The 19,182-nt window shown below is 41.6% G+C and overlaps 3 protein-coding genes across 4 annotated transcripts; 2 read left to right on the top strand and 1 right to left on the bottom strand.

Annotated features, from left to right (window-relative positions):
* Positions 1 to 546: 546 nt before the first annotated feature.
* On the bottom strand, positions 547 to 6,841 carry atp6ap1la (ATPase H+ transporting accessory protein 1 like a). Its single transcript, XM_084038025.1, has 8 exons — positions 6,688 to 6,841; positions 3,720 to 3,742; positions 3,098 to 3,180; positions 2,744 to 2,812; positions 2,311 to 2,465; positions 2,033 to 2,083; positions 1,161 to 1,398; positions 547 to 936 (listed from the first exon to the last, which is right to left on the bottom strand). Exons 1-8 carry the CDS (start codon positions 6,786 to 6,788, stop codon positions 679 to 681), a joined length of 978 nt encoding a protein of 325 aa, XP_083894151.1. The 5' UTR covers positions 6,789 to 6,841; the 3' UTR covers positions 547 to 678.
* A 1,260-nt stretch (positions 6,842 to 8,101) lies between these two features.
* On the top strand, positions 8,102 to 10,127 carry rps23 (ribosomal protein S23). Its single transcript, XM_084038036.1, has 4 exons — positions 8,102 to 8,204; positions 9,384 to 9,543; positions 9,668 to 9,788; positions 9,939 to 10,127. The coding sequence occupies exons 1-4, from the start codon at positions 8,201 to 8,203 to the stop codon at positions 10,083 to 10,085; spliced, it is 432 nt and encodes a 143-aa protein (XP_083894162.1). The 5' UTR covers positions 8,102 to 8,200; the 3' UTR covers positions 10,086 to 10,127.
* A 1,150-nt stretch (positions 10,128 to 11,277) lies between these two features.
* On the top strand, positions 11,278 to 17,537 carry asb14a (ankyrin repeat and SOCS box containing 14a). Of its 2 annotated transcripts, XM_084038017.1 has the most exons (13): positions 11,278 to 11,491; positions 12,253 to 12,405; positions 12,977 to 13,017; positions 13,250 to 13,384; positions 13,481 to 13,639; positions 13,834 to 14,079; positions 14,417 to 14,588; positions 14,709 to 14,814; positions 14,981 to 15,160; positions 15,504 to 15,632; positions 15,796 to 15,924; positions 16,526 to 16,679; positions 16,778 to 17,537. In XM_084038017.1, exons 2-13 carry the CDS (start codon positions 12,278 to 12,280, stop codon positions 16,951 to 16,953), a joined length of 1,755 nt encoding a protein of 584 aa, XP_083894143.1. In that variant the 5' UTR covers positions 11,278 to 11,491; positions 12,253 to 12,277; the 3' UTR covers positions 16,954 to 17,537. The 2 variants fall into 2 exon arrangements, with proteins under 2 accessions (XP_083894143.1, XP_083894144.1); XM_084038018.1 differs by lacking the exon at positions 16,778 to 17,537 and having other exon boundaries at positions 16,521 to 16,668.
* Positions 17,538 to 19,182: the final 1,645 nt, after the last annotated feature.

The following is a 19,182-nucleotide window of genomic DNA, read 5'->3' as shown; positions in this document are numbered from 1 at the left end:
CCTAGCCAGCCACAGCAGTTAGCCAGAATGCTAACAAGCAAAGCCAACCCGAAGAGAAAATCGACAAAACACTAAGTATAAACCCCCCTCGGTGGTCTGATGTAAAGCGAAACAACACACAAGCGTAAGAAACAAAACCGCTAATTCAAATAACGCGTAGGTTTTCGTTTTTTTCCCCCAGAAAAGTTGGTACGTTTTCAGTCAGTGCTATCCATGAAGTGGTCGGGCTCTTCTTCTTCTTCTCAAAATACGGCTGCTTGAGCGCTTCTTTGTGACGTGTAGCACTGCCATCCACCGGACACAATGGGAACTACGGTCGGTGTTATTACATGGGGCCCATGCTCTTCAACATGACATTGAACACATTGACATATATTTAAATCTTTTTCATTTTTTCTACTTTTCTATTATATGTATATTATTATATTATTATTATTTATTCATGCTTTATTTTCTAACACAATACACTACAAATATACATGGAAACAAAACAAGACACATTTTATTTATATTTTTTTAATTAATTTTGTTATAAAGACACATGCAGAAATCAACATATAGGCAAATAAAAAAAAAACATTAGAAATATATATTTAAAAAAATCTAATCCTGAGCTGAAAGTAGACCATCACACCAGAGGTTTGGTGCCAGTTGTCTCCAATTATCCTCTCGGCTACTCTACAGAACATTTTTATCGTCATCGTTTTCCAGGCAGCAGTGTTCAGGCTGTTCAGGGCTTTGGGGGTAGTAGACATCCGCCTTGTGTTCGTCGTCATGCTCAATGTGTTTCAGGTGGATGACCATATGCAGGGCGTAGGCCAGGACCAATAGCAGGATCAGGGATGTGATGAGGCCCATCAGGATGGCCGGCGTCATGAAGGTGGTGCAGACGCTTGCAGGAGAAAATATACCGGCGGTGACGTTGAACGCCTGAATCTGAGGAGGGGACAGAGACAACTTGAAGATAACTAAGGAGATCAAATATATAATGAGCAGTTACATCCAACCTGAGGAGGGAAATCTCTCTCTCTCTTTGGCTACTAAAAGCTCCGCTATGTTCACCAGCTGCTCACGAGATGTGTCTGTCTGCTGTGTTGGTGATGAGCAGGTTGTGGGGTTTAACAGAGTTTTTGGTTTAGCTGAAAACACCTTCCAGGTACCTGGAAGTTGGTGAAGGTGATGGTCCAGCGGCGGGCGTAGTCAGTGCTGGGGAGCAGCAGGGCGCTGTAGCGCTGCAAGCTGCTGACGTGGGGGCAGTGGTAGGAGGAGGAGGCTGGAGCGTACACGTCGCTGGTGTTGAACACAGCCTCTTCAGAGGTGTTGTAGAGCAGAGACACGCTGTCCACCGAGAACCACCACCGACCTGAAGACTCGTAGAAGGTGTTGGACAGCTGCAGTCTGACACCAGAGGAACGACAGAAAACCCTCAGTCTCAACTCAACGTTCAACTTTTCAGCTGGCGGTCAACCTTTTAGTCTCAAAGGTTCCACGTGGAGTTGTTGACCTGCCAAGCGCTGTGAGCAGAGACCCCTCTTTCCTTGTGCCAGTGGTGTTGAGTTATTCCACTGATCTACAGGAGGTGGTGATGCACTTAAAGTGCATTCACACCAAACACCAAGTGGATATTTCATGTAGCAATATTGCATACGAAGTCAATGCAAAGACACAAGTTGATGCAGATTCAGACTGGGCGACGCAAAATTAGGTGAATTTTTAATTCAAAATATTTCAACTCGAGTGAAAAATGCGTATGATGCTGTGACATGAAAGCCTATCAATGTTGAGATTCTCTTCCTGTCATCGCTGAATCAGAAATGGAGACTAAACATATGGTAGCGGTCTGTGGTCTCCCAGAGGTCTACGATAGAAACTCACATTAGTTCAGAGACCAGACCAGACTATGTGGAGAAACCATGTTTAGATGACGTTATTTTAAGTGTTGACGGAGCAGCTACAACATATTTGTCTTGATGAACATTATATATAAAGTTATATTTTAGTACAAGATTGGCAGACAGATGGTATGACTGACCTGATGGACAGGTCTCTCAAATCATCCACATCTCCAAACCTCATGATCAGCCTGGTGAAGACCGACAGACGGGCAGACAGAGAGACAGACAGACAGAGGGTCAGACACAAGTGACCCAAGTTTATGCGTTTGTTATCTTTTGGACTTGGAATCACATAACGAACTTCATCAACATCCTTCCTTAGACACACTTTAATGGTCTTGTTATATCTAAATCTGACTATAATCTTGCTGTTGGACATATATATATATATATAAATAAATATATTTTTACGTACGTGGCTTTGTCCTGGTGACAGACAGACTGGCTGGTGTCGATGGGTTTCTGAGGGGAAAATGCTCTCTCCGTCAGGTCCAGCTGCTTCTGCTTCTCATAGCGGAGAGACAGCTTCCTGGCCTGGAACAAGACGCACGGCTCCCCATTGGACAACACCTGGCGGACGGAGACAACTTGATTATTGGACAACACCTGTTCAATGGTTTATTTGAGTCAGGCTTAACAATGAATAAGACCAAATTGACTGTGAAATAATTAACAATAACATTGTAGATTTTCTCTTTACAATCAAATGTGATAATAAGCAGGTATAGATAATGGACGGGTGGGTGCTGGAATTATGTAAATTTGATTTATTGGCATTAAGCTTATATGCCAGCAGTCCCCTGTTAATTTTGTCAGCCATTAGTCTGTACATTGGTGTTTACAGCCACCTTGAGCGGAGGGAAGGGAACTGCAGCTCCGGGCATCTGAAGCAACTTCCTCCGTGATACATCTGGAAACTGAAGAGGATGGTTCAGAAAAAGAGAAAACATATTTAAATAAATAAATCCCATTTTGCGACAGTTCCCACATTACTTCACAGGAATGTTGATGAGAAACATCTGACTGATAGAGAGCTGTGGAAGGCAACATGGAAGTTAGCATATTCCCTTCATTCCTACTTCCTTCAACTGATCCAATGAATGAAAATCTTTTCTTTTTTTTTACTCTACTTACCGGTAGTAAATAATAAGTACTTCTACTCGACTAAAACCTGGTTGTTCTCTCCTCCACTCAGAGTTTACCTGCAGTCGTCTGAACGTTTGGTCTGCAGGCGTCAAAAGCTCCTCCGTCCTCGTCTCTGCATCACTCTGTGCCATCCCTTCATCTGGACAGACAGCCAATAACTCTCATTTCATCAAATAGCAAATAATAATTTGAAACATTACACTTTAAGGGGAAATAAATGTCTCTCATAATGTACTGAATGCCAAAAATGAAGCCTTTTTTACAGTTCCTGAAAGGCTGACCCCTCCAGACACAAGGATGCACCTGATGATGGCAGTAACTAACTGATTATGAGGCCCCCTAGTGGCCAATGTTATTCACACTCAACCATGAGTGTCTCATTTATCACTCGATCATCAGCTGACCAACTACTGTAGTTATTCTGACGTCATTTAGCAGCTGAGCTTTATGCTTGCATGTGATTGTTGAAAATACTGCTGAAAGAATATTATGAAACATGAACGTGGGTTCTTTCCCTCTGCGGGTGCTGGTGTTTGTATTTTTTTCCTTCGCTTTGACTCATGTCTTGACTGAAACATTATCTAAACTGTTTTTTCCCCATGGCAGTCAATCCTGGAGAGAGAGGGATGTATGTATGTATGTATGTACTGTATGTATGTATGAATGGATGGAACTTACCATGGACTGGAGTGACAGCAGCACTGTGAACAGAAGTGACAGGAGGATCATTAAATAACGTTGGCACTAAACGTCTGTCAGCTGTCTTTGTACTTTTTTTTTTCATTATTTCTCATTAATTGGTTTCATTATTAGTTTCCATTCTGGTTTCCATTTTTATTTGTATCACTTGTTTTTAAAATCGAATAAATCATAATTTAATTGAAGGCCTATGTGACAAGAAATATGGCTAAATCCAATTATGATCATGTTAGTATGCAGCACTGCTACCTGTAATCACAGCAAAAGAGAGGTCGTACTCAGGTAAAGATTCAACTTTAAATACAAAAACAAGATATAGTGGCTGTGTGATTAAGTGTTAAATTACAAATCAACCTTAGTTAAAAACCAGTTGAGACACAAAAACAACAAAGTTTCTCACATAAACCAAATTAATAACTACTGCGTTGCATATTCAGCCGAGAACTATTAATAGTTACCAGTAAAATCATAAAAGAATAGAAGAAAAGAAATAGAGGAGAGAGGGAGGATGATCAGGAGATGAACCTGCGGATGTTTGGACTACCCAGAATGCACCGTGTGACCCAGTCACACTATCCAGTGGATTAGTGTTTACGGTAAGAAAGCAGATATAGTGATCAGTCTGGAACAGAGATGTTGTGTTGCCAAGAGGACCCACTCTGACACAGATTACAGAGAAAGACTCTTGTGGGAAAAAAACAAAGGACCAGGATTTCATTTTAGAAACAGCTGAATCAGCACATTCTCATTCCAGCTCATCACGTACTGACACTCGGTCTTTGGCTGTCGCCATCTTGGTTTGTGCAAACCAGAAGTGAGACGAGAGGGCGGCGACAAGTAGGCTACAGCTGAATGCTGAATAATAATTTTTAGGCAACCAAAAATGTTATGACTCATATTCATGAACAGAAAACACACCGTGAAGGTTGTGGGACAAAAACATGGACCTGTCATTCACAAGGTAGTCCCGCCCTAAATCATCCCTTGCTTTCTGGTCTGTTTGACTCTAAATGGACCATAAATTACTAAATGAACATTATGCTGGATTGAAGAAGACATGGAAGTAGAGATTGAGACCATAAACTCATGTTTACAATGTTTATTGAGATAATAAGTCAAGTGAGAAGTAGGGTCATTTTCTCATAAGACTTCTATGGAATCAGAGAGGAGTCGCCCCCTGATGGCCAGCAGAGAGAATGACAGTTTCAGGCACCCTAGATTTGGCTGTACTTTCTTGAATTGGAGGTTGGTTTGATCCTCCCATGTGTCATCACACTCCTGAAGAATTTTCTCTGAGCATCTAATAATGACGCATTACACTTAAGGACCTTAATCGCAGTGCACCACAATTGTCGACACATTTCAATGAAAACGTCGCTGAACTCTGAAAGGCTCATTCTTGACCTTGTCTACTGTGAACTAAAGGTCATCAACAAGGAGTCAGTGGTCATCCAGAAAGTAACCCTCTGATATAGAGCCCAACCAATAAAGGATTTTGAAGGCCGATACCGATACAAATGTTTGTTGATTTAAAAATCCGATATTCCGATATCTATAGGACATCATGGAAGCTAACACCCGCTCTCCTATTCCCACTCACGTAAACACTGTTAGCTTGGCCAGCACTGTTGCCATTGGGGAGTGTACCCATGTTCCCCGCTTTATATTGTTATTTTTTCCACCATCAGTGCCGAGTTCCACGGCACATAGAGGCCGTTTGACGCGCATATCCAAATAGGCCTAGATGAGGAGAGATTAGGCTGTAAATTAGCTTTTGTTTTTGTCACGTTTGGACAGTTTAAATAAACTAAGCTAAATATATGTATTGCCACCGGGGAACATAGGACCCTTTTTGGGAAAAACGGGGAACATAGGACCTGGAGAACATAGGAATGACCCCTGCCATTGTTAGCGTTGTTAGCTGCTAGCCACTGACTAAGGGTTTATTCGAACAAGAGACATGGAGAATCACAAAAACATTTTTAGCTCCTCTTCGACTGTGGATTGTGGGATTGTACCGATTACATAATCATACAATCAGACACACACACATACACATACACACACACACACACACACACACAGACACAGGCTCTCAGCCAAAAGGCAATTTTGCAGCTTCTCCCTCCTTTCCCAGGAGAAGCAGCCACAGAACGGCTGCCTTCCTGCACAGCCAGCAGACAGAGAAAGACATTACCATCCCATGTGTGTCAAAGCTATCAACAAGAACACCGATAGTGAATTCTACAAAAACTCTGCATGCATACACATTTCTTAGGTACGATGCTGAGAACAATTCTTGCTTTGCACAAATATGAAGACAAAGTTTATGAATGTGGAAAATAAATGGCTGCCGATTCACCTGCATGGAAATCAGACACATTAACTGTATACTGGGATACTGGTTTGTATCCATTTATTTAAGAGCCAAACCCAGAACCCAGTTGATGAAAATTCTCACCAACTCTGCAGTTTTTTTGCCTCGTTTTAGACACATTTACTGTTTGCATCTCTGATAAATCCACAGCAGACAATATGTGAACAAAGTGGAGCATTTAGCTGATAAAGATGCATTTTTGTGTGCTATAGAAAACAGAAACAGAGCTGAATAGAAAATGACTTCATCTGTTGGACACAAACACGACTCCGGCGAGATGATAATGCGGCTGCGGTAAACCGTTTGCCATAGCTACTTTGTAGGGTAATAAATATCAGATAAATGTCAGATGTTGGGTGTTCAGATTGTCCTTCTTCCCCCCCAAATAATACAAAAATAAATCACTTGAAATAACAAACACAATGAATGAAGCTACCTCTCAGGTCCTAGCAGTAGAAATGCATCAGTAATCTCTGAGCTGACTGTGTCAGGAGTCAAAGATTAGAGAATCACGAGAGGTCAAACACAACCAGCATCAAGGTAAAACATTATCTCTGTCTCTCTGCTCACCTGTCTGCGGCTGGTCGGTCGAGGCAGGAGGACGTCTGCAGATTGAGCACAAGGAGAGAGAGGAGGAAGAGGATGCAGCAGCGTTTCCATAGTGAAGCCATCGCCGTGGTGACCAGAGTGTGACACACTAGCAGCAGCACACACTCTCCCCCCTCGTAATCTACTTTAATCAGTCCACCATCTTTAAGCCCACCCCCCTGACAGACTGATGAATCAGCCAATCAGGACAGAGCAGATGCAGAGAGGGGTTGAGAGAGGTCCCGCCCCCTGCTGTTCCAACATTTTCCCATTTTCATATCAGCTCAGTCAAAACACATTTTCATTTCAGCAGATTAAAGGTCATCACAGCGACAAAACAAAGTACTTACGTGGCTAAAATGATCAAATAGTATACAAGATAATTCAAATTGCCTTAAATGTACAATTTGTCAGACATGGACAGGTGACATCTCATTAACTTAATCATTTATTGTATGACACTGCACAAAGCAAAGAATAACAAGACATTAGGTTGGGATTTAGAGTAAGAGTGTTGATGGATAATTGAGAATATATACTCTTTTTGTTCTGCACCATGAAGGGAAACAAGACTCATAGCACTGGAATGTAATGTGCATTACGGAAGAACTGTATTCATGTACAACTCCATTTTATGCTACTTCATACCTTAACTCCACTTCACCTCACATTGTACTTTTTATTGCTCTACATTCATACGACAGCTTTAGTTACATTCTAAAGTAGATTATTACCACCAATTTCAAATCAACTAATACACTACTATTATCAGTCTTATCATAGGAATCAAATATATATTGATTAATATTTTCACATTCAAATGAGCTCCACCTTTACCAGCTGCAACATTAAACACTGATATTGTATATTTTGATGCCAATACATTTGTAAATTAGTAAGTAAGTAAAACAAATGTAATGGACAACTTGTAACTCTGCACTGTGGTATTGCTACTTTTATATTTAAGTAAAAGATCTGAATACGACAGCAGGAGAGTCTACTAGTTTATTTATCATCTGTAAAAAATGTCCCACGCAGCAGCTACAGCAGATTACTTGCGAGAGAAGTCACATCTTGAGAAGATGTGGTAACAAATTATTCATTTTTTGTTGTTGTTGTTCTGTATTAAAAATAAATATATATAAGCCATCAATTTTACCCATGGGTGTATAAGGAGGCCATACCTTCACTTGAGAGGTGCAATACTTTTTAATTACTACTTTGAGTACATTTGAGCCTGTACTTTTTCACTTTTACTAGAGTATATAAGTTGAATCGATACTCCTACTTTTACCAGAGTATTTTTGAATGACAAGTGTCTGTACTTCTACTTGAGTGTAGTTTGTCTGTACTTTCGACACGTCTACTTACGTTAGTGTAATAATTTCAGTCAGGCGTTTTCTGTCGCCACTCCTTGCTGGGGGTCCTCAGACTAGACATTTGCCGCGGTGCATGCTGGGTCCTTCCTTTCCTTCCCAGGCTCGCTTCTGCAATCATGGGTACGGCTCAAACTTCACCCTAAATACTTGGTTATTCCGCTCACTGCTCTGCTATTTCGTATCGATGTCGATTAATAACACATTAAAAAATGTATCGGATTCTTTGCGGTAGAGAAAATTCAACGGTTGGTTAAGAAAACCCGACCGTTTTTACGGTTCTCTTTGCCCGCAACGTGGAGCGGCCATAACATGTCTGGAGCTGCGTGTTAGCACGGTTAGCTTAGCATACTCACCCCCTTTTTTACACTTTATACTGTTGCTGACTATTACAGAACGTAATTAATTAGGATAACGTAACGACTTAACGCCTTATCCTGCCGTGTGTGTATAGTCTCGGGTTGTACGTGTCCGTATTGCCGGTAAGATTAACCTTTTAGCCGCTCGCAGCTAACAACGTAAAGCTTCGCTAACCCGTATTTGCGCAGTTGTCAGAATTGTGGTAGTTTTTTGTGCAAAATGCCGCTAAGAAAAAGCGCAGAGGGGCTGTTACATCACATTAATTATTAATGAACAGCAAATACATATTCAACCGTGGCTGCTGTAAAGTTAACTAACATTGAACCTCTGTCCACTCATTCGTAGGCTGTTGACTGCTAATGTCAGTTTGTAATTCTGTCTAAATTCTAGTCAACGTTTGTTTGTGACAGAAGTGGGGGTGATGCTGCTTGTATTGCTGCAGTTCCAGTCAGTAATACTTGGATATAGTGGCAGGGCTAAGCATCTGTATCCCCGATCCATGGGAAACTGGGTTTAATGTGGTTCAAAGCCCTATGACTGACAGAGCAGAGGATCTTAAGGGGAGGGATTTTTTTAATTACAGCTAAAATATTGTTTTTACAGACTGTTAAGGTGTGGAAACTGACTTACCTGAACCTTGGAGGGAAAGCTACTTGAATAACATTCTTGTCTTAAAAGTCGTTAACATGTGTAGGTAATCGGATTACTGTGGGCTGCTTGTGCAGTCAATTGTTCAACAATCAAACATCAGTGGAGAAGTTGTTCAAAAAATGAGGAAACATTTCTGTTTAATAATTATCATAAGAGAGTCTTTGTTCTGCTGCAGCAGTGTGAAGACATCTGACCATTTAAATCGTATACTAAGAATCAGGATGTTTTTGTTGAATTCAACATCAATCTGAGAGGCTCTAACATTATTTCTTTTCTGACTTTGTCTTCTAGGAAAGTGTCGTGGTCTGCGCACAGCCAGAAAGCTCCGTAACCACCGCCGTGAGCAGAAATGGCACGATAAACAGTACAAGAAGGCCCATCTGGGCACTGCCCTGAAGGCTAACCCCTTCGGAGGAGCATCCCACGCCAAGGGCATCGTGCTTGAGAAAGTGTGAGTACTATGCCTTGAATTGAGATTTTGCCTCAATCTTAATACTCCCAACAATCCCTTCCCAGTAATTTGCACTATCATGTTGCATTTAAGTGTGTTAAAGAGTGTTGTTTCCTGTCTGCAGTGGCGTTGAGGCTAAGCAGCCCAACTCTGCCATCAGGAAGTGTGTGAGGGTTCAGCTCATCAAGAACGGCAAGAAGATCACCGCCTTCGTCCCCAACGACGGTTGCCTCAACTTCATTGAGGTGAATCCCCCCCCCCCAATCCTAAAAATAACGGCCACACACAATAATGTGTATAATTAACCAGATTTAAATCAGAATATATCTGTACCGTCTCTGCCGATTCTAAAAATGACTTGCAGCTGTACTGACCCTCTCATCTTGGTCCTGCAGGAGAACGATGAGGTTCTGGTGGCTGGATTTGGACGTAAAGGTCACGCCGTTGGTGACATTCCCGGAGTACGTTTTAAGGTGGTCAAGGTGGCCAACGTCTCCCTGCTGGCTCTCTACAAAGGCAAGAAGGAGAGACCAAGGTCATAAACAGTCGATGCAGAAAATAAAATAAACACATTTTCAATTACAGTCTGGTTGTTTGATGTCATTTGTCACTCACAATTGTTAAGTTTTGAAGGATGTAAAAAGCATGAAAATGTGGCCAAACGCTTACTTGGGTCATCAGATACCTGATACGCAGTTCTAAAAGCTCCATGCTCACAAGTTATCGTTACGCTACATGGAATACATTAATATAAATGTGATGAAATTATAGCACTTTTATCTAAAGTGTCTTTCACATTGCCTCGTTTGAACGCCAATACAAATTGTAGTAAAGATTAAAGCATGAATTTTACTAGGGGTCGACCAATATGGCTTTTCAAGGGCCAATACAGATTATTATTAATAGCAATCTAGGAGACCGACAACTGATATTTGTCTGCAGTTAAGTGTTAAAAGGTGTCTACTTAAGGCAATGTTTATATGTAGCAGGGTATTTAGAGAAACAAATATTTCACCCCCTCCTTTTTCAAAAATAACAAAAACTGTAATTTACATTAACCCGCACAAATACGCCATCGAGCGCCATTATAACTGTGCCAAACCTATAGACGGCAGTGTAGGTAGGATAAAGCCATGCAAGCCAATCAGAATCCTCAGAATCAACAACAACGAATAACAAACAACTTCCTGTGACGCTTGAGAACCTAAAACCCTGTTTCTCCCAGTTGACACAACACATAACTGCCGTTATCAGAAATCTCCACTTTGGCCGGAGTTTTGAGGAATAATTGTTTTCTGTGATTAAAAACGTGGTTTTCGTGTAAAAGAGAGGCCAAACCGCGTGGAAATACCTGCGTTTTTCCCCTGCGTGTAAACGGGGCCCAAGTCATAAAGTAGCGCATTTTTATATGAAAGTAGTTGGGAGATAAAAAAAAAAGTGATAAATACATTGCACAGTGTAATCCAGCCACAGTCTGTCCTGCAGTGTCACACATGAATGTCTGCTTATCACTTCACTGCATAAATGTGGTAAATATAGTAACAGGTATTTGATCCCCCCCCCCCCCCCCCCTCCTCAGCCCGATTGCTGTAGCTAAACGGCTGAAACATGGAGGTTGGGGGCTCAAATGAACCTCCAGTTGTTGTTTTTCTTCCCTGCAGTATTAAAACACTTTAATGACGGTATTCCGAGACGGATGTGTTGATCTTGTTTATGAATCATGCATGTATTTGCAGGCAGGCGGTGCTCTACTGCCTAAACGCCCTGTAAAACATGGATCCATTGACGGAAGCCAAACGCAGACGTACAGATCTGGTTTCAGTCACAGGTCAGAGAGCCCTCCTGCTCAGACCGTCTTCAGCAGCAGCAACAACAACAACATCAGATCCTCTTTAATTTTCTGGGACTCCACATTCGAGGAGGGGGAAACCAAAAAAAACCCCACAAGGTAAAGTAACCAAGTGAGGTTCGTCGGTGCAGAAATCCTTCAGCCAGAGACATATGGACTAGAGTTGTAGTTTCTTTGACTTTTCAAAATAATTATTATCTGCACAATGATTATTATAAAGATTGAGAAAAGATGTTATATAACTGAAGCATGTTAGTTTACATGGTAGCAGCACCATAGCATGTTGAATTAATCTATTTATAGGTTAATTAACTTATGATTATAAGCAATCTCTTAATCATAACTTTGTTTATTATATCTAAATGTTGAAACCACAGTTTGTTTAAGATTAGGTAAAACTGTTACGGTTATTGTCAGGGCTTCTTACTTTTTGGCACTGAACATTTGTGTCCAAGCGTGCGAGTTGGGTACTTTTAGGTGGAGGTGGTTTCAGTTCACAAACTGAAGTTATAAACTGCAGCACTTCTCTAACTGAATAGATGAGAGAGGACAGATGCAGTTTGCAGAATAAAAGTATAAAAAAGTTAGGAGAAGTCTGTATTTTCCCCAGTTTGGTGCACAAACACCTTTGACATGAACGGGATCACTGACCGTGAGCCAGACCTCGTCGCCGAACGTCAGTGATTGACCTCATTGACCCTCTGTGGTTACCAGGAGTAAATCCTCACAGCCTGGTTCCATGTGGAGGTTTTTATAGAAGCAACCATAACGAAAAGTTTCAGTGTTCAGGGTTCCCCCAATCTGACCGTGCATGTTCTACAGAAGCACGCATGTTCAGACAAATATGCCTTTGTGAACAGGACCAGAGCCCTTTATGTGGGCATCATGGAGCGATTTGGAACGGAGGATGATGACGATGAAGACGCGGCGACTCAGTATATGATCCAACAGAGTCTGCTGGAGAGAAAACGGAGGGAAACCCATCGAGACTCAACGACGCGAGATGGCAGGAGGTCGGTTTTTTCCACAAATAAAAAAAACTACGATTTAAAGTCGTATTTTCTTGCCCGACAAAAGACAATAAAAGATTGTTAAACAAGTCAAAAACATGATTTCATCAATTAACAATACTGATAGTTAACTAATTAAAATGGAGTGTATTTAGTAATTTAAAGCTCAACATGTTAAAGGCTAATCCCTTTAAAAAAAAGCTTTTTTTCCCCCTTTAACACCAATCAGTTAGTAAAGTAATTAATTTTATTCTTTCTCACTCTTTTTATTTTATTTTGAACTCCCAGATTTCCGGAAATAACAGGTCTAAAATACAAACACAACTAAAACTGATTTATCCCGTTTTATCCATTTACTGCTGGTGAATCAATTTACTTACACTACATTTTATAATTGGAATCGACAGTATTAGAAACTGGGACGTTCAGTGTTGAAATAAGTTGTACTGGATCTAAAATTTGGTTTTGCAGTTACTTTGCCGTTTTTGATATTCCCGGCAGGTGAAGCTCTCTAGAGGTTTCACAGAATTTAGTTTTCCTTTGTATTTGATGCAGTGATCTCTTTTGCTCACAGCGCCAAAGACGAATGCGAGATCTTCACTGCTATAAGACAAGGTGAGGTTGTTGTGATCTGTCTGAAAGAATACAAATGAAACCGTCAGGTGTTTAGATTTTAGAACATACTCTACTGTACTTCTACTTTTACCAGAGTCTTGAACACAAGTATCTATACTTCTACTTGAGTTTAGGATGTACTCTGTATGGAGGGGGGAAACATAGTTTTGATATATTTATAGTGGTGATATAAAAAGGGAAATAAGTACAAATATTTCTGTCACTGACCCAGGTAATGAGAAGCTGCTGAAGGATCTTAGCGTCCAACAGAGAGACACCTTTACCCAGACAGACAGCCGAGGTTGGACTCCTCTCCACGAAGCAGCAGCTCAGAGCAACCAAACCATCTTGGAGCTCACATTAAAGGGTTTGCGTCCACTTTACACCGACTCTGTTCATCTTCACAGTAACAGGAAATACATTTAGGTTATCGAATCCAACGTTGGATCCTCCCGTCCTCCAGTTTCAGGCTCAGACTCTGTGGAGAGTCGTACTCTCCGTGGTCAGACTCCGCTCCTCCTGGCAGCAGAAGGAGGTCTGATAGAAAACGTCTCCGTCCTCCTTCAACACGGAGCCCAGCCGAACAGTCAGGACTGCGAGCAGGACTCGCCGCTGCTTGTAGGTAGGCTGACCCACATTTCACTGCCTCAAAGCCAATTCACTCCTTCTGTTTCACAATACCCTTCCTTTCACAGTCTGGTCCGAAATTCTGAACGAGGCACATTTTAATTTGCGTTTTGTTTAGAAAGGATTTTACTTTCTTTTCATCACCAGTTCTGTGACAGGTATCCTCATATTGACTTGTTCCCTCCGCAGCCATCCGTTCAGGCCACACAGACCTGGTGAAGCTGCTTCTCCAGCGGGGCTCCAGGGTGAACCAGGAGGGCTGCCACGGCCGCCGCCCCCTCCACGAGGCTGCGAGGCTGGATAAAGCGGCGCTGGTGACTCTGCTGCTGGATGCCGGAGCGCAGCTGGACCCTCGGAGCCACTATGGCCTCACGCCGCTGGCACTGGCCGCCCAGGCAGGACACCTGAACGTGGTGGAGACTCTGTTGAAGAGAGGTGAATGAGTAGCATGACTCTCACTACTCACATTTATGTTAGCGTTATCTCTTTTAAACTTGAAGCAGAAATGGCAGATTTGAGTTTGAACAGTTAATTGATGTTAGAGGTGTCAAGAGGATATAAACTGGATGAAAAATAAATGGGATGGGGAGGTATGGAAGAGGATTACGGTGCATTGTTTATTTGTTTTGAGTTAAAAATCTGAAAAAAAAGGGAGGGGAAAGAGATTTTTCACTTTTCAAAAAGAAAACAGAAAAAAAAACTGCAGTTATTACTCCTTCATACTTCTTATTTCGTCTTTTTTAAAAAGTTCCTTTTGTTATTTGGCCTGCAGGGGCGGATGTCCTGTCCCAGGCACAGGATGAGGCCTCCATCTTGTACGAGGCGTCTTCTTTTGCAGATCCAGCCCTCATCAGTCTGTTGCTGGAATACGGGGCCGATGCCAACGTGGCCAAACAGACGGGACACATGCCAATCCACCGTGTTGCACACCGAGGACACCTGCAGTAAATGTTAAAAGTTGCATTATATTTCAAGATTGTCCTTTGTTTTCTTTTCAGAGAAGTTAAAAAGTACAGCATCAGATAAATGTAATGAAGGTGTGTTTGTGTGTGTGTGTGTCTCAGAGCTCTAAAGCTGCTGATTCCAGTCACTTGTAAGGGAGATGTCAACGACAGCGGGTTAAGTCCTCTACACTCTGCTGCTGCAGGAGGACATCCACACTGCATCAAGGTGTGTGTGTGTGTGTGTGTAAAATAGGACAAAAAGGTCCAATTTGTAGGATTTAGTGGAATCTAGCTTTCAATCTATACTTTTTGTACTTTTTCCGAATTTGTCCATTAAACACACACACACACACACACACAGTTCAACAGCATCCTTCCTCAACTCCCATCAGGCCTTGCTGGATGCAGGGTATGACCCTAACTACATGCTCCATCCCTGGGCTCAGCGTAGCTATGACGACGAGAGGAAGTCGGCGCTCTTCTTCGCAGTCTTAAATAACGACGTGCCATCAGCCAGACTGCTGCTGGAGGCCGGAGCCATGACCAACCAAGACCCAATCAAGTGTCTGCAGGTACCCGTGTGTGTGTGTGTGTGTTTATCCTTTGGACGCTGCATTTCAAGACCTAATGGTGAAGTGCCTTAAATTTTCATTCTCTCTGCTGGCCATCAGGGGGCGACTCTTCCTTCTTCAATGATGTTCATTTAGTAAATTGTGATCCGTTTGGAGTGAAATAGACCATAAAGCAGCTGATGCTTTTAGGCTACCTTGTGATTGACAGGTTGCTACCATGACATCATCTGGTCTGGGAGTTGTCCGTGTTTTTGTCTTATAATTTTGACCCGTTCACAGTGTGTTTTCAGTTCACAGCAGAAAATCCAGTTGCTGATACACTGACTGCGTTTCACTTTTTAAGATTTCACTGCGTGTTGGCAATTATGAGTTGATCAACCTATTGCTGAGGTTTGGAGCCAACGTCAACTATTACTGCAGAATAAACACAACACACTTCCCGTCAGCCCTTCAGTACGCTCTCAAAGACGAGGTAAACTGCTCTTATTATTATGACTGAAATATATTTATTAAAAAAAAAAAAAGTCTAATATTAAACTATTTAAATTCACAGATGTTACTGGAATCAGTTTCACAAACTTCGCTGGCATTATTTCTTTATGGAAGCTGTGGAATCTGTCCTGTTGTGTACCTAGGTGGTCCTTAGGATGCTGTGTAACTATGGTTACGATGTGGAGCGCTGCTTTGACTGTCCCTACGGCAACGGCCCTCACATTCCTGATGACTACGAGGGATGGAGCGACACTGTGATCAAAGACACCATGGTAATGAAAACAGTTTAGCAGAGGGGTCACAGCTCGGAGGGGTTGAGCTCCCAACCTGATGTTCACTGGACTGAAAACAAAAACTTGGGAGATAAATAATAGCTCATATGAACATATACAGATTACAGCTATAAGTATCTTAAACCTACTGTTCTGACTTCCCTAAATGTCCTAAAAATGACCAACTGTCAGATGTTGTGGTAGATTTAGTTTTAGAGGTTTCCTGTCATGAACTGAAGTGTTTAAATTGACCTGCTGGTGGCGCTAAAAGAGAAGTCAGATGATCTCTAAAGATTTATCCTCTGTAGACAATGAATGTCTGACAAAAAAAAACTAAATGCCTAACTCATTCTTTTTAAATTGCTGCATGAACTGAAGCTTCTGTCACTTTGCTGTTAAACCACATTCTCCACCATAATCTGCCTGAAATCATATGTTAAAATCCTCCTTGTTCCGTCACATTCATGAGTCATTTATCCAGTAATTACGGTAAATAAAATGTGAGGAGTATTGTGGATTGAAGTGTAACGTGCCTGCATGTGGAGCTCACTCTGACCTACCCCGACATGTAAACTCTTCTGTTGGACTTCTGTCAGTGCAGTTCTGCGAGGTGATCACCGTCTACTGGCTGAAGGAGCTCTCGGGTCGGTTGGTCCGCGTCCTGTTGGACTACGTGGATCACGTGACCTTGTGCTCCAAGCTGAAGGCGGCTCTGATGGAGCAGCAGCAGTGGCCTGACATCTGCAGGCTGCAAGGTTAAATTTAATGAATCCCTTCAATAATCTTCATTAATCCCTGCTAACGAGAAGACAACCGGTGGTTTCATTTATAATTAATCTCTCCTCTACACCAGAAAACGCACGCTGCCTGCAGCATCTCTGCCGTCTGCGGATTCGTGGTTGTCTCGGCCGCCTCCGCCTGCGATCGCCAGTCTTCATGAGCTTCCTGCCGTTGCCAGGCCGACTGAAGGACTACATCTTGTACCGGGAGAACGATCTGCACGGCCGGCGGAGCAGTACGCCAGGGTGACCCACATGAAAATGTAAAACATAACAGACAATTAAAATCACTTTTTCTGTCTTTGACTAATTTTGATTTGATTTTTTAAAAGATATTATCATATTTTTCTATGAAAACTCAGTCCTTTACCTCCCTGAAAGACTGTGTTCTTATTGTTTTACTTTTTATTGATAACACATAAAAGCATCTCAGATTAAATATAGATTTGTACAAAAAACGCCTCACATTTGATTCACATATGATTATGTCAGATATGAATAAGTATTAGCATTCTTTTATCACATTTGAAAACACAAAAGTGCACTACATCTTGTCCACGTGTTTTCTCCATCACAATGTGTTTCTGCTGAAAGGAAATAAATGATTATTAAGTACCCTGTTTATTGTCTTTAATGCTGATACTGCATATCAGATTCATAAAAGGAAAGAGTTCTGCTCGTAACAAGGTCTGTGGATGATCTTAAGGAACCGGGTCATGACTTTGGATAAAACAAATGGTTGGTTTTTCAAGTGTATTGTCTTTGGCCATAGTGTCATCATTCTGAGAGAAGGCAGACATCACCAAGGCCTGTATCTACATAACCAGGCAACATGCACGAAAACAATCCGGATTGGTAAACATCACCACAAGTAAGATGAAAAATAGTTTTATATTTTTTTTAATTTAAGGATTTCCCATTTAATTCCTTTAAACTGTACCAGCTGCTAACATAAGACATTTGGTAAAGTTGTGTAGTCATGTTGATATCTAACTTACGTATTCTAAAATTACTTCCATTTAGGATTGTGTGCTATAATTAAAATACATATTACAACAGGAGACAATATTGACATAAATTACAGATTAAAATCATGTACAACATCTAACACTGTTAAAAATAAAGAATACATACCATCCATCTGAATCCGTCCTCTTTTCCGCCATGAAAGGTTCTGGTCATCCCGGGTATCAAGATGTTCCCCGACTCGTAATTTGACCGTCACCATCTTGGATTTTTTTTTTTTTGCAACCAGTGAACGGAAGTGACCATACTTGGTTATGCTGTTAACAAAGTTAGCTTACATAATTCCAGGTAAACTTAACAGTTTATTGCTGAAGTCAATTGTGTAGCTAGCATTGACTTGAAATCGGTGGAGTCGCCCGCTAATGGCTAGCAGAGAGGATGCACTGACTTCACCGTTACCGTACAGCGCATGCGCAGTAAACACTGCCGCACGAGCGTATCCAGACGACACCGTTTACTTTCGAAAGCCGTCTGCAGTAATCCCTCATCGCGGCTCCGGTTACACTGCGCACGTGTAGCTCAAGACTGCGCAAAGTGCGCGCGTTTTTTCTAAGTAGGTGTGCGCATGCGTGGGGGGCTTCTCAGCCATTACTCACGCAGCACACTGATAAAAGCACTTTAAAACATGTCTGAGCATTTTAAAAAGACAGCCACTTCGTTTTTAAATAAAACAGGGGGTCTTACAAAGCATTTGAGTTAATATTTTGTCAGTTTACAGGATATTCAACATTCCTTTGATTATACTGCATTTAAATAAATTGATTTAATATATTTATAGGGATTGTATAAAGAGGATTCCTCCGTAGCAATTAAGGTCTGTTCACAGCATTTTGATTGTTGACTTTTTGCTTCTTCACAGTATATTTTGCTCATAAACCTTCTGGCTTCAGTTTTTCTTCATTTTACTTCATACTATTTAGCCATTACTCCACTAAATATTTCCATTGCAAATATGGAATAGTAGTTTGAATTTAGCTGCTAAACAGACAAGATAAATCTCGCAGGACATGGTAAAGACCAAAGACAGAGCAAAAAGGGAGTGAATATTGGAATTACACTCCCATTGAGTGACCGTGTTGCTCTCCCACTGAGCAATTTGATGTCTAAAATAAGTTTAATAGATGCATTTTAACCAACAAGTTCAACACATCAACTAAACAGGTGATTATGACATATCAGTGTTGTCTAAATGGCTTTCCTCTGCCCTCAAGTGGCCAAAACATGCATGTAAATTTAAGGTTTTCATTTAGTCCCTGGAGCTCAGTGACAGTTCCCTGAATGCTGTCAAACCAAGTCATGTGACTCTGCACCAGCTGCTACTTGTGTCCTGTTTACATGATAATTAACCCGACTGAGGAGAGCTGACAGCGTCTCGTACGACCCAGGAGTCTTCTGCTGCAGCAGGATTCACCCGCCACAGCAAGAGCTGGAGATGGGAATCACGACACGAGTC

This window comes from Eutrigla gurnardus (genome assembly GCF_963514095.1).
Source record: "Eutrigla gurnardus genome assembly, chromosome: 2".
NCBI classification, from domain to species: Eukaryota; Metazoa; Chordata; class Actinopteri; order Perciformes; family Triglidae; genus Eutrigla; species Eutrigla gurnardus.
Note: the sequence above shows the minus strand (reverse complement) of the source record. Positions and strands in the feature narration are given on the sequence as shown.

What these genes read in the sequence shown, in the direction of transcription:
- atp6ap1la (XM_084038025.1), bottom strand. Translation starts at nt 6,788, where the DNA reads ATGGCTTCACTATGGAAACGCTGCTGCATCCTCTTCCTCCTCTCTCTC. An exon ending in GACCGACCAGCCGCAGACAG is followed by an intron (nt 3,743 to 6,687) that starts GTGAGCAGAGAG and finishes TTCTGTTCACAG; the next exon opens with TGCTGCTGTCACTCCAGTCC. An exon ending in TGCTGTCACTCCAGTCCATG is followed by an intron (nt 3,181 to 3,719) that starts GTAAGTTCCATC and finishes CTGTCTGTCCAG; the next exon opens with ATGAAGGGATGGCACAGAGT.
- rps23 (XM_084038036.1), top strand. An exon ending in GGCATCGTGCTTGAGAAAGT is followed by an intron (nt 9,544 to 9,667) that starts GTGAGTACTATG and finishes TCCTGTCTGCAG; the next exon opens with TGGCGTTGAGGCTAAGCAGC. An exon ending in GTTGCCTCAACTTCATTGAG is followed by an intron (nt 9,789 to 9,938) that starts GTGAATCCCCCC and finishes TTGGTCCTGCAG; the next exon opens with GAGAACGATGAGGTTCTGGT.
- asb14a (XM_084038017.1), top strand. Translation starts at nt 12,278, where the DNA reads ATGGAGCGATTTGGAACGGAGGATGATGACGATGAAGACGCGGCGACT. An exon ending in CTTGGAGCTCACATTAAAGG is followed by an intron (nt 13,385 to 13,480) that starts GTTTGCGTCCAC and finishes CCCGTCCTCCAG; the next exon opens with TTTCAGGCTCAGACTCTGTG. An exon ending in GGAGACTCTGTTGAAGAGAG is followed by an intron (nt 14,080 to 14,416) that starts GTGAATGAGTAG and finishes TTTGGCCTGCAG; the next exon opens with GGGCGGATGTCCTGTCCCAG.